We start from the raw sequence: 13,632 nt of genomic DNA on the forward strand, positions 1-13,632 counted from the left end.
CTGCAGGACCCGGATGCAGCCCGGCGGCCATTTTGGATCCGGGGACTGCAGGGAGAAGACGCTCGGTACACGGTGAGCACATCACCGTGTACCGATCGTCTCAGGGAAGCCCGCAGGGAGCCCCCTCCCTGCGCGATGCTTCCCTGCACCGCCGGCACACCGCGATCATCTTTGATCGCGGTGTGCCGGGGGTTAATGTGCCGGGAGCGGTCCGTGACCGCTCCTGGCACATAGTGCCGGATGTCAGCTGCGATAGGCAGCTGACACCCGGCCGCGATCGGCCGCGCTCCCCCCGTGAGCGCGGCCGATCGCATATGACGTACTATCCCGTCCATGGGAATTAAGTCCCAGGTCACCTGGACGGGATAGTACGTCATATGGGATTAAGGGGTTAATACATCTAGTTAAAATATGGATCCTAACAAACACAAACAGAAAAGAAAACCGTGCTCAAGTGAAACAGTGCTCAAGATAAAAAATTGGAGCAGTCTTACCAATTAGACGGACAAATAAGGGAAATCCCTCAGATTGTAGGAGGAAGGTGGTACCGATTGTACTAGCCAGGTAAGAGGGTAAGGAAATAATATGTAAACCACTGTCTTCCCTGTGAACCCTCCACGAGCTCCTGTCTTGACAAGGACAGGCCCCAAGTAGATCCTGCTATGGATACCCACCAACCAAAGAGAAAAAACAATAGAAAAAAAAAGAAAAGAAAATAATGTCTATAATCTCCCAACGCGTTTCAACTCCGATGGGGGAGAATCATCAGGGGAGTTGTATGATTCACAACCAATGGGTCTGCGGTAGTCCGTAAAAAATAATCAGATCTCATTCATGAGGGTCCGTGTAAAGCCTGGGTCCCGCAGTGGCAGGGAATACCCATATGAAGTTAACAGATGTCCGTTATATCCGTAACTTGTAAGGGACTCCTTATTGTTTTTTCTCTTTGGTTGGTGGGTATCCATAGCAGGATCTACTTGGGGCCTGTCCTTGTCAGGACAGGAGCTCGTGGAGGGTTCACAGGGAAGACAGTGGTTTACATATTATTTCCTTACCCTCTTACCTGGCTAGTACAATCGGTACCACCTTCCTCCTACAATCTGAGGGATTTCCCTTATTTGTCCGTCTAATTGGTAAGACTGCTCCAATTTTTTATCTTGAGCACTGTTTCACTTGAGCACGGTTTTCTTTTCTGTTTGTGTTTGTTAGGATCCATATTTTAACTAGATGTATTAAAAGTTATGTTTTATATAATGGATATCCTCCACTGCTGCTATTATATTCGATCCTGAGGATATAGACAGGGCCTATTCCATTATATGCCTTAGCTATACTTTATTGATAAGTTCTTAGCATCCACTGTCAATTACTGAGATAATATTTAAAAAATACCGTAAATAAATAAAATCCCCCATGTATTTTAGACCGTGTTCTGATGGAGGCATATTTGGTACAAAACGGCCTCTCACCAATTACCAACACCATGTCCCGGATTGTCATCCGGTGACTCCAAACACGAGATCCTAAGGCCTCAGTGAGATTGATAGGTTGTAGTGAACTTGTAAAATATCTCATCATGGACGACTTGACCAAATCTTACAAAAATTGGCATAATAAATTGCAGGAGCATAGGAAGGGTCCCAAGAATAAGGAAGGCGCTAATTCGCATGGCAAGCCACAGGCGCAGACCTTTTATGGTGGCATAGTCTGCACTGGGTTCTGTTACTGTATGGGTTTCACTGTTGCTCGGGGAGAATACCTCTGTACTACAGTATAAGATTGTGTAAGCCAAGAGAAGAATAAACTGCCTGTACCCCTGTGTAAAATTTGTGAGATGTTGGTACGTTATGGGCACTATATTCCGGATCTGTACCAACAGCAAGGGAAGGTGCTTGTATATTCCTCCTGTGAGGGCTTCAGTGGTGGTGCAGCCTCCTCCGCATTCACTTCTGACATCTAACATCTCTCTTTTCTCTCTGGACAAGGGCCTGATGCTTTTTGCTTCTTCTCCTGTAATAATCCGTTTCCTTCCTGATAGCTCTCTTGACTGATTTCTGTCTACAGAAATTGTAAACCAATTGAATGCCTTGAGCAACTTACATGAAGATCAAGATGAGTCCATAAAGCGAGCACATATGCCTGCAGCTAAACCATCCAGTCCTCGAGAAGGTCTTTGGTCTTTGCTATCTTTTCATCCTGTCCTTGATCTGTCTGCTTTACTTCCTTCTGCTGGCCGTGTATGCCTCCATCTTTTGTTATTGTGGCTTTACTTCATTGCTGTCTGTGATCATTTGTAGTAAAACCAGCAAGGTAAAGGATTGGGAAAATGCACATTTGGATGGTGGGTTAGGTTACTGATTTAATACTTATGGTTTATAATAAATGAACGCTTCTTTTGAGAGACTAAAGACTATAGCTCTAAGTGGCAGTTACCTAATGAAATATTATTGAAATCATTCCCTCTAGAAGTATCACAACAGTAACCCGACCTCGATTAGCAGAGCCTTCATCTGCAATAAGAATAGATGGCCACTGGACACCTGGCGATACTTTCAGATGTATCCACCCTCACTCGTCTGTAAATTTCATTATCGAAGTTGTCCAATATAAAAAAAAAAAAAACTAAATTAAAAAATGTGTGTGTGTGTGGGATTGATGAATATATTAAAGAAGTATACTCGCCCATCATCAGATGCATCTTTGGTAGTGCGCCATTGCATCACTTGATTACTGCAGCCAAACAGTCCGGATGAGGTATTTCACTCCTCATAAACCACATCACACCACTTGTCTTGCTCCAAGTAAACCATAAAGTGAAAAGTTAAATACAAGTGCGTAATGTGCGCAAAAATACCTAGTGAACAATTTTAATATAAATATCACAGCTACAAACCACTAATAGATTAAACCAAATGATAAATCACATAAAATAAAATATGAAGCGGGTCCCAGAAATGAACTAGATGGCATCGCAATGTATAGAAATAGAGCGACTAGTGTAAACAATCCCACAATAAAGGATCACATAGAGAAATGTAAAACCAGTCCCAAGAGTGGGCAGAGTGGCTCCACAACGTATACAATATAGAACGATTGGTGTGTAAAGTACCTCACAGAGGGTTACCTCTTCAGGCGCTGAAGTCCATATTCATAAGTTCTTTGTAGCAGCCAAAAAAACGAGAGGAAGGAAAAAAAATACCTTGCAGGAGCGCGGTCCCGGCCGGTGACACACGCTTCCTGAGCCTGCTAACTGCCAGCGTAGGAGCATGGATGTGCTCGTGCTTGTAGTCCGTAGGAGTAGGACCTTGCGTGACGTTGGCAGTCACATGACTGGCGGAGTACGAGGCACGATGAGGACCAATTCCAACGCGTTTCGGAGAACACGGTCTCCTTCGTCAGGGATGGTCCCAAATATAGATCCAGTGAATCACCAAAATTGGTCAGAGGGGGCACACCAGGAAGCCAGGGATCACCACATCACCCCGACGCGTGTTTCGGCAGAGCCTTCGTCAGGGGGCAAGTAAAAAGTCCATACAATAGTACGTGTTCACCTGCTTGGCTTAGTCCAGCTTCTTAGATCTTTAGCAACAGTACACAATCTTGGAGGTCTGCACACCTCCACACACAGACCATGTGTGAGACAAACAGGACCCATTTTATAATGTGAGCCACACCTAAGGGTGGATATATGGTGGGTAGCTGTCCCAAGTAACTCTGCAGCTGCTCACATTAAACTTAGACCTGTCATGGCTAATTAACCCCTCTGAATACCATATGTACTGGAGCATTACTCCAGGTTTACATCACAGAGGACACCCACCTCTCTGATGCATATTTCCCATCCATTATATATATATATATATATATATATATATATGTATATATATATATATATATGTGTGTATATATATATATGTATGTATATATATATATATATATATATATATATATATATATATATATATATACACACAGTACAGACCAAAAGTTTGGACACACCTTCTCATTTAAAGATTTTTCTGTATTTTCATGACTATGAAAATTGTACATTCACACTGAAGGCATCAAAACTATGAATTAACACATGTGGAATTATGTACTTAACAAAAAAGCGTGAAACAACTGAAATTATGTTTTATATTCTAGGTTCTTCAAAGTAGCCACCTTTTGCTTTGATGACTGCTTTGCACACTCTTGGCATTCTCTTGATGAGCTTCAAGAGGTAGTCACCGGCAATGGTCTTCCAACAATCTTGAAGGAGTTCCCAGAGATGCTTAGCACTTGTTGGCCCTTTTGCCTTCACTCTGCGGTCCAGCTCACCCAAAACCATCTAGATTGGGTTCAGATCTGGTGACTGTGGAGCCCAGGTCATCTGGCGTAGCACCCCAATCACTCTCCTTCTTGGTCAAATAGCCCTTACACAGCCTGGAGATGTGTTTGAGGTCATTGTCCTGTTGAAATATAAATGATGATCCAACTAAACGCAAACCGGATGGAATAGCATGCCGCTACAAGATGCTGTGGTAGCCATGCTGGTTCAGTATGCCTTCAATTTTGAATAAATCCCCAACAGTGTCACCAGCAAAGCACACCCACACTATCACACCTCCTCCTCCATGCTTCACGGTGGGAACCAGGCATGTAGAGTCCATCCGTTCACCTTTTCTGTGTCCTACAAAGACATGGTGGTTGGAACCAAAGATCTCAAATTTGGACTCATCAGACCAAAGCACAGATTTCCACTGGTCTAATGTCCATTCCTTGTGTTCTTTAGCCCAAACAAGTCTCTTCTGCTTGTTGCCTGTCCTTAGCAGTGGTTTCCTAGCAGCTATTTTACCATCAAGGCCTGCTGCACAAAGTCTCCTCTTAACAGTTGTTGTAGAGTTGTGTCTGCTGCTTGAACTCTGTGTGGCATTGACCTGGTCTCTAATCTGAGCTGCTGTTAACGTGCGATTTCTGAGGCTGGTGACTCGGATAAACTTATCCTCAGAAGCAGAGGTGACTCTTGGTCTTCCTTTCCTTGGGCGGTCCTCATATGAGCCAGTTTCTTTGTAGCGCTTGATGGTTTTTGCCACTGCACTTGGGGACACTTTCAAAGTGTTCCCAATTTTTCGAACTGACTGACCTTCATTTCTTAAAGTAATGATGGCCACTCGTTTTTCTTTACTTGGCTGCTTTTTTCTTGCCATAATACAAATTCTAACAGTCTATTCAGTAGGACTATCAGCTGTGTATCCACAAGACTTCTGCACAACACAACTGATGGTCCCAACCCCATTTATAAGGAAAGAAATCCCACTTATTGAACCTGACAGGGCACACCTGTAAAGTGAAAACCATTCTCTGTGACAACTTTTTGAAGCTCGTCAAGAGAATGCCAAGAGTGTGCAAAGCAGTCATCAAAGCAAAACGTGGCTACTTTGAAGAACCTAGAATATAAGAAATAAATTTAGTTGTTTCACACTTTTTTGTTAAGTATATAATTCCACATGTGTGTTAATTCATAGTTGTGATGCCTTCAGTGTGAATATACAATTTTCATAGTCATGAAAATACAGAAAAATCTTTAAATGAGAAGGTGTGTCCAAACTTTTGGTCTGTACTGTATATATTACAACTTCTTAAAAGTCTTAAGAGCCGATTCATCACACGCTCGCTCTAGTTGATTTTTTTTAACAGTTCAAGAGACACCAAATTCATTAAGAGGCGCACTTCACATATTGAATTTCATGCTTCCTCTGAGTGGTGTGTGCCATGCCAAAAATGCTACTCTATTCAGGGAATGGAGCAGCCTTTCTGCCCTGCAAAATGCTGGAAGTTTTTATTAATTGGACGGGCAGTTGTGTCCACGCCCTATCGCACCCCGACCCTTCGCCTGTTCCAGCCATGTTGTAAAGTGCCAAAAGACGCAACCGCAAATTTTCACAACTTTTATACCACTTTTGTAGCCTAAAAGCATTGATGAATTGGCCCCTTAGATTTCTCTCTTTAAAAAAACTTCATCAAGTCGATAGCATAAACATCTCCTGACAGAGTATTGCAAAATCTTCTTTTCATTTTCAAACTGGTCTTCTTGGGCCATTTTTTCCGGAATGTGTTAAGCCAAGAGGGACAGTAAGGAACAACACAAAAATTTAGGAGTGGACAGGTCAACATATGATTAGCCTAAATACATTCTATCCTACTTGATATAGATGAGTAATGCGATTTGCGTTGGCTTGGTTCAGTTTTCAGTTTGATCCTCCAAGCCAACATTGAGTCTTCACTCCTGCATCAAGTATCCTCAATCCGGCATCCTAGGATGACATCGCAGGACCCAGTAAGTGCCAGAAGCACCCAGGATCGTGGGTGTGGAGGTGAACACCGGCTGCCATGGAAGACTGTACTGGATACCCGACCATGGCAGCGCAAATCGAAGTGCTCATTGCTAACACTTGCCTATTGTGGTCTGGCAATGTCTATCTACACCCTCAGAGTTGTATCGCAACATCTCCTAGGCTCTGAAGTCTCGTTAGCATTTACCAGTCCATGTTTTGTCTTGTTGGTCCAGCGTCCAATTCTTCCAGGTTACTACACCAGTGCTAACCAAGCCTGAACAATTTCTGATGACCCATATACTGTCAGCCTGAATCTAGTACATTCAGTTCAGTCTGTCCAATGTGAAAACATTGCAGATTGGCATACAGTCTCTTCAGGTATAGTTAGGTATGCCTTTCTTCAAGAAATGTTCCTACAGCTGATTCTAGTGTTGTATCCCCGTAAAGCCCATTTACAACTTCCACAATGTACAGCCTCCATGTAAAAGGGGCCTTAGATTACATTCTAACTTGTGCTTTACAATTTCCACCCTTGTGCAAGTGTTGGGTTTGCTACAAAAAAAAACAGACGACCATTTTAAAGTACATCCCTCTGTTATCAAACCGCTATGTCAGCATGACCTTATTTATTATTATTATCATCATTATTATTTATTTAAATATATATATTAATTTACTATGTTTTTTGTATTGATTTTGCATGTCTGCATACACGTAATGAATCCATAATTGTGCATAATTGTAGCACTGATCCTCATTAGTGGTCTAAATCATTCTCAATCTGTTGTAGAGCTTATTAATAAGTTAAATTTTCTGGATGAAGATCATGACTTGGTGAACTCTGGATCCAACCCCTTCGAAAGTTCGGAAGCAACAGAACTCAATCCATTTGACACTGAAGGTAACAGGGAGGATACTAACCCATGAGGGAATATTTAAAGGAATTTGTGCCAGGTTTTTAAGTTATCTCCTATCCATTGAATTGGAACCTTGCAGAGCCTTGTCCGAGTGAATCGTTCTTTTTCTATGTGACTGTCCCATAGAGAACCATAAAAACTTGGTACAATCCCTTTAAAGCTATTTTCACTTATATTTTTTGTGTAAAATCAGTTGTTTTTCATAGCGTAATTGTCTTCTTAATATAATAAGCTCATTTGCTGGTTCACCTCTTATCTTATGATCGTTCGCACCTTTCATCACTCATGTACGGGATGCATCATGATAGAATAGATTCTCTCTGTGATGATGAGTCTTCCTCCAGCAGACGTTCTTCAAGTCTCCACCTATATCCTCTACTATCTACATTGTATAACCGGGGTCAGGAACCTTTGGCAGGTGATACATCCTGCACAGGGATCACTTTTGCCTGGCACGTTGGGTAACACGTAAAATTGTGTGGCCATTGGTGTAACTGTGGACTGGCAAGGTGTCAGATGCATTGATGACACCCAACAGGATGTTGCTGCTTTTTTTACCGATATGATGGTTTATCACACGTGCCCTCCTTGTACTTTATTTGTTGTTATCCCTCGCCCGCTCAAAAAGAAAATAGCCGTGCTCCATTTATGTCAAGTGAGTAATGACATTTTCCTGCCCATATTAAGATTACCTATTATATGAAAATTTGAGAACCATATACGGTAATCAGGATGTTGTGATATTTTTACATTGAAAGCACCAATGCACTTGGAAACAAACTCCCTTTAAAAATTATGTTTTTACTCTCACTTTCTTCTACCAATTTGTAGTAGAATTTGTGTTTTAATTGTAGCTGGTGAATATAAATGTAGATTTTTTGTGTTAATGCGTTTATTACTAGTGAAGATTTTGCCTGGAATTCCATTTATTCATATACATCTTGCATTGGAGGGACTTAAGGAGATGGTCTAGATACAACATATTGATAACCTATCTGTTCTGAGGGGGTTCTACGCTCGGCACCAATCAGCTATTATCTGATCCTAATGATTGGTCGTTAATATGGTTTATGTAAATACAGTACTTGTGTTCTCCATAAAATAACAAGTTTTCGCCCTCTTGTTTGGCCATTCCTCTGTTATTCCTTTGAGAAATAAATCTGAATTATATTGACAAATGGGCATTATCAATGTTATTGTTAAATGGGTGTATCCTTACACTCAGAGGGTGCAGTCAGACAGCCGTGTAAATTGGACTTCAATGTACGGACTGGCTGGCGGCTCTCTAGAACATGACAGCTTCATGTATTTCTGTCGGGAGAGCAGTGGGCCAGTCTGAACTTGGTCAGATTTTTACGGCCGTCTGACTTCACCCCGACACTGACTAATCATTGTTGACTGTACTGGGGGTAGGACTTCCAGAGTTATTTTAACTGTATAATTTTATTGTGTTCATGTACATCTTTTTTTTTTTTTTAAGACATTAATGTTGATAAAACCCCTTTAAAAGTGGAGGAGCCTTTTGATGATTATAACCCATTTAAAGACCCTGAGTCCACAACATACCAGAACCCGTTTGATGAGCCTGATCTGGGGCCTGACCTGGCTATTGAACTGCATAAGGAATCCCCTCCACAGCCAGCAAAGAGGAAGAATGCCAGACCTGTGGATATGACCAAATACCTCTACGCTAACAAAGCCAGACAGGAAGAGGATGAGCTCGATGAGTGAGTGGAATCTATACACCTTTATATGACCTGATGAATTTTAACTTTCACTGTATAAGCAGAAGTTTCTCTTAAAACAACATGGCAAGTCCAGATACCATGTGTGACAAAAGAACATTTGATAGTACGGGGTGAAATGGAGATGTTAAGCCGCCTGACATGCACCATTCTTGAAAATTTGCTGTGCACGTTGGAAAACCGCCCAGTAATTTAAAGGCACTTTATTTCACAAATACGGGGCCTTCTTTGAACCCCTTACATGAACCTAACACCGACACATGAAACGCGATGTTATGGTGCATACCCATCATCCACCATAAAGGGGGCTATCCATCCCAGTCATGCATGGGTTGGGAGTATCTGTCTATACACAGAGGCCAGAGGTGGACGGGATTATTACGCATCTCAGCAGGTTACGCTACACTTTTTCCCATATATGCAGGACATGTATGAAATTCCAATATAGTCTGATCTTCTAATAAAATAAATGCCCAAGTCTATGTATTTTGCATAATAACTTCTACCCGCTGGCGGTCAGTAACCTGCGGTGCCTCAGCTATTGCGAAACTCCAATTCCCCTAACGTACCCTGATAGCTGTTGGAAGGATTTCACCCCTTCACTGTGTTAGGGCGTAGCCAGACGGCCATATCAATCTGACTGCAAATTACGGACTGGCCGGCGGCTCTACCCACCCGAGCATGACCGCTTCTTGTATTTTTATACAGCTGTTGCTCTCGGTAGGGAGAGCCGCCGACCAGTCCGTGCACTGCGTTCCAATCTCTGTCCTACTTATATGGCCATCTGACTGCGTCCTTAGAGTGAGATCTGCAGTGAATATAACAGCAAAATCCATTTTAAGGGTTTGTTCACATAGTTTTCTTAAAGTGGGTTTTTCAGGCTTAAAAAACGACATCAAACAGCTCCAGAACAAAAAAAATGTATTTTGGTGTAGATTTTGACCTGTATTTTTGTGTGAGGAGCATCATTTTTTGCCGATTCATTTAGTAGGCGAATCTAGAGTGTTTTCCAAGCAGAAATGCCACAAGAATTAAAATTTAAGGTTTTTTTTTACACTCTGTACTCTTCTGAACTCATTGATATCACCTGGATCACCTGACAGTCTAATGTGCATGGGGACCTCTCAACTTTACCCGGTAGATGATCTCAGGGGAGGAGAGAAGGATCCGGTACTTAGGATTTCTAGTAACCAATCCTCTTTTCTCTCCGGGTGATAAGCCGCTGCCAGAGGAGTTTGGCGGCAACCCTTTCTTAGAGAATCCAGCTCTCTAATGTGTATGTAGGCCTTATAGGGGTTGTTCACTATTGGACAACCCCAACTTAATTTAAGACTGTAATAAAAAATAAAAACAATGTATCACCTCTTGCTGTGCTGCTGTTTCCGGGAATGAAGGGACTTTCTGTATCACATACAGGCGGCCATCAATGAGCTGCCGCCTTTACTAACTCAACAGAACAAACTTGTCACTCTCCAGGAACAGAAGGGGAATATACATTGTTTTTTTTTAATTAGGGCTCCTGAATTTAATAGCCTGGGATTGTTCAGTACATTATTAAAAGGGATACCGCACACCCATATGAGACTTTAAATGACAACCCCTTAAAGGGAACCTGTCACCTGAATTTGGCAGGACCGGTTTTCGGTCATATGGGCGGAGTTTTCGGGTGTTTGATTCACCCTTTCCTTACCCACTGGCTGCATGCTGGCCGCAATATTGGATTGAAGTTCATTCTATGTCCTCCGTAGTACACGCCTGCGCCTGCGCAATCTTGCTTTGCCCTGGCGTTGTAAAGCTGCAGTAGCATCGTACGCAGTGAAGAAGCAGTGACCCACAAATTCAAACACAAAAGTCTCTTTTAATGTGTTTCTTCGCAGCATTAAAGTCCAATTCACGTAAATGCATATAGCTTCAGTGGATATTATCAGTGACCAGTTTACACCAGTTCAAAGCAATACATATCACATGGCTTTAGATTTGCGGTCCCTAAACAGGCCAGACTTCCCTTGTCCAGTTTCCCTGGGCGACCGCACGCCATCTCATAGTCTCTATACGTCTCCATACACACAGCCTCATATGTTGCAGACACTACACACGCCAGCCCTCCTCTGACTAGTTCTCATGGGTGTCCTGCATTGCTGTATCACAGTCTCTTTACAGACTCTTTACTCACACAGTCGTACACAGTTCAGGATATCCTCCGGATAGCAGCCGGGCACCATATCCACCTGTTTGCAATCGTTGCACATGCTAGTCCTCTTTCGGGTACAAGACATCCACCTCCGGGCACAGGACTGTCCACATCCGACTCATCCGGGCACAGGTCATCCACCTCCGGGCACAGGACTGTCCACATCCGAGACCAGTACCATGGACGACTTGCATCCGTGTACGCTGCGGGAGCCAGGCTATTCAGCTGCCCTGGGTGCTGGGTCTGCTGGCCTCCATGCACTCTGCAGACCAGCACACACCAGACTGACACTGACGTGCACCTCGCACACCTGGCCAGACACCTGATACACCCATACCCCTTACTGCAGGGCTTTTAAACACACACAAACCTGTGGCCTTCAGCCACCTGGAAAACCCGGACCGGAGATCCGTGACTCTCATGCACACCTATGGACTTCATCCGTCTGCATGCACATTCTGGTGAGAACAAACAGCGCCCCCTAGCTGTATCAGAGGCCACAGCCTCACAGCGTGTACTACGGAGGACATAGAATGAACTTCAATCCAATATTGCGGCCAGCATAATAATAATAATAATAATAATCTTTATTTTTATATAGCGCTAACATATTACGCAGCGCTTTACAGTTTGCACACATTATCATCGCTGTCCCCGATGGGGCTCACAATCTAAATTCCCTATCAGTATGTCTTTGGAATGTGGGAGGAAACCGGAGTGCCCGGAGGAAACCCACGCAAACACGGAGAGAACATACAAACTCTTTGCAGATGTTGCAAGGCTGCTGTGCTAACCACTGCGCCACCGTGCTGCCCAGCATGCAGCCAGCTGGTAAGGAATGGGTGAATCAAACACCCGAAACTCCGCCCATATGACCGAAAATCTGTCCCGCCAAATTCAGGTGACAGGTTCCCTTTAAAGTCTCATATTGGGTGTGCCGTGTCCCTTTTAATAATGCATCGCTTTCCTTTATCTTTCTGCAGGTTAGTCATTGACTCACTAAGCAGTGTGCCAAAACCATGTCTAGACTGCCAGGGTTTAGCTGGTTTTAACCCCTCCTTGTAATTTGGATGATAGAAGTCCTGGTTATGAAGCCAATTTCGGATCTATATTGCCAATAAACCCTTTTTTATTTGCTATTGTGAGAGTAAAATCGTTTATATAACGTTAATGAAGCAGAATATCGGAGCGGTAAGAGTTGATGTTCTAATATAATGTACGGGGCGTGTGGCTGGAATGCAGCGAACCTCACATTAAAAATCTAATTTAGCTGCAAAATTGCAGGTGAACATTCAGATCTGTCAGGTTTGGTGTGGATTTATTTTGCAGTGATTAAACAATTATTTTGAAACCCTTTTTTTTTGTACCGTATTAATAATCCCGGACGCAGGGTGCCTATTTGTATTTGTGATTGCCACATAATTAGTTTATGCTAGTGATTCTCTTATCTGTCCTGAGGCCGAGCCAACATTGCAAAAGGAGGCTGCAATAATTATTTCTAAAACTCTAAATATTTTCCCTGTATTTACAATTAATTTAGGTCTCTTCTGTATACCTGGCCATTAACAATTAAGGGATAATGGGTTAAAGGGGTTGTCCAGCCCCCAAAATATATACGGTACATAAATGAGCTATGAAAAAGTAACCATGTAGTTTAATTACGCCTCCGGTTAGGGCTCATGCAGACGTCTGTGAACGGAGCGCAATGCGTGGATTGGCTGCGAGTCTCCAGAATGGAACATGGCAGCTTCATGCATTTCTACAAGGCGGTCATGCTCGGGTCAAGGGACCCGCGGCTGTTCCACGCATTGCGGTTTATGATGGAACCGAAAATCAACAGACGTCTGCATGAGCCCTTAGATGTTGAAGTTTTGAGTCCAGCAGGTTCATTCATGACCCTGCTACCATCAAAGGGCAGCTGTTCCTATACTTATACATAATCCTGTGTGTGGAGGGGGCTTGCTGACTGCTTATATCAAATCCTAGACCATCACCTTTGTTCTGTTTATGCTTTGATTGTGACAGAGTAGTACCCCGGCTTGACTATTGAAATAAACATGTACTGGAAGTGAAGTTGCCATATCCGGGTCTGGAGCGGATATCTCCCTGCTTATTAATAAATGATGTAACTTCTTTCTTTGTTTTTTTCTTTTTAAAGCTCATTTCTGTAAAATAATAGGCTGGACAATCTCTTTATCAAAAAGTAGGGACAACATGATTGCAAGACCAGATTAGGGTGGTTTCACATTTGCATTTTTTTTTTTGCGTTTTTGCGGTAAAAAATGCAAAAAAAGCATGCGTTTTTTCCCCCTATACTTAACATTAAAAACGCATGCGTTTTTTTGCATGCGTTTTGACGCGTTTTTGCAACGCATGCGTTTTTCTCTGCATTAGTTTTGTTGCAGAAATGCAACATGTAGTAATTTTAGCGGCGTTTAGCGGCGTTTTTTTGCCACGAAATG

At 42.8% G+C, this 13,632-nt stretch overlaps 1 protein-coding gene across 7 annotated transcripts in view; it reads left to right on the top strand.

Moving 5' to 3' along the window:
- Positions 1-13,632, top strand: part of EHBP1 (EH domain binding protein 1) — a 473,001-nt gene that overhangs the window by 161,736 nt on the left and 297,633 nt on the right. For 4 of the 7 annotated variants that reach the window (XM_069768687.1, XM_069768690.1, XM_069768688.1 and 1 more), the window contains exons 8-10: positions 2,065-2,169; positions 7,108-7,218; positions 8,715-8,961. In XM_069768687.1, coding sequence (XP_069624788.1) covers positions 2,065-2,169; positions 7,108-7,218; positions 8,715-8,961 — 463 coding nt within the window. The remainder of the gene's footprint in view (positions 1-2,064; positions 2,170-7,107; positions 7,219-8,714; positions 8,962-13,632) is intronic. The other 3 variants (XM_069768694.1, XM_069768689.1, XM_069768692.1) reach the window with 1 other exon arrangement.

This window comes from Ranitomeya imitator, chromosome 5 (genome assembly GCF_032444005.1).
Source record: "Ranitomeya imitator isolate aRanImi1 chromosome 5, aRanImi1.pri, whole genome shotgun sequence".
Lineage (NCBI taxonomy): Eukaryota > Metazoa > Chordata > Amphibia > Anura > Dendrobatidae > Ranitomeya > Ranitomeya imitator.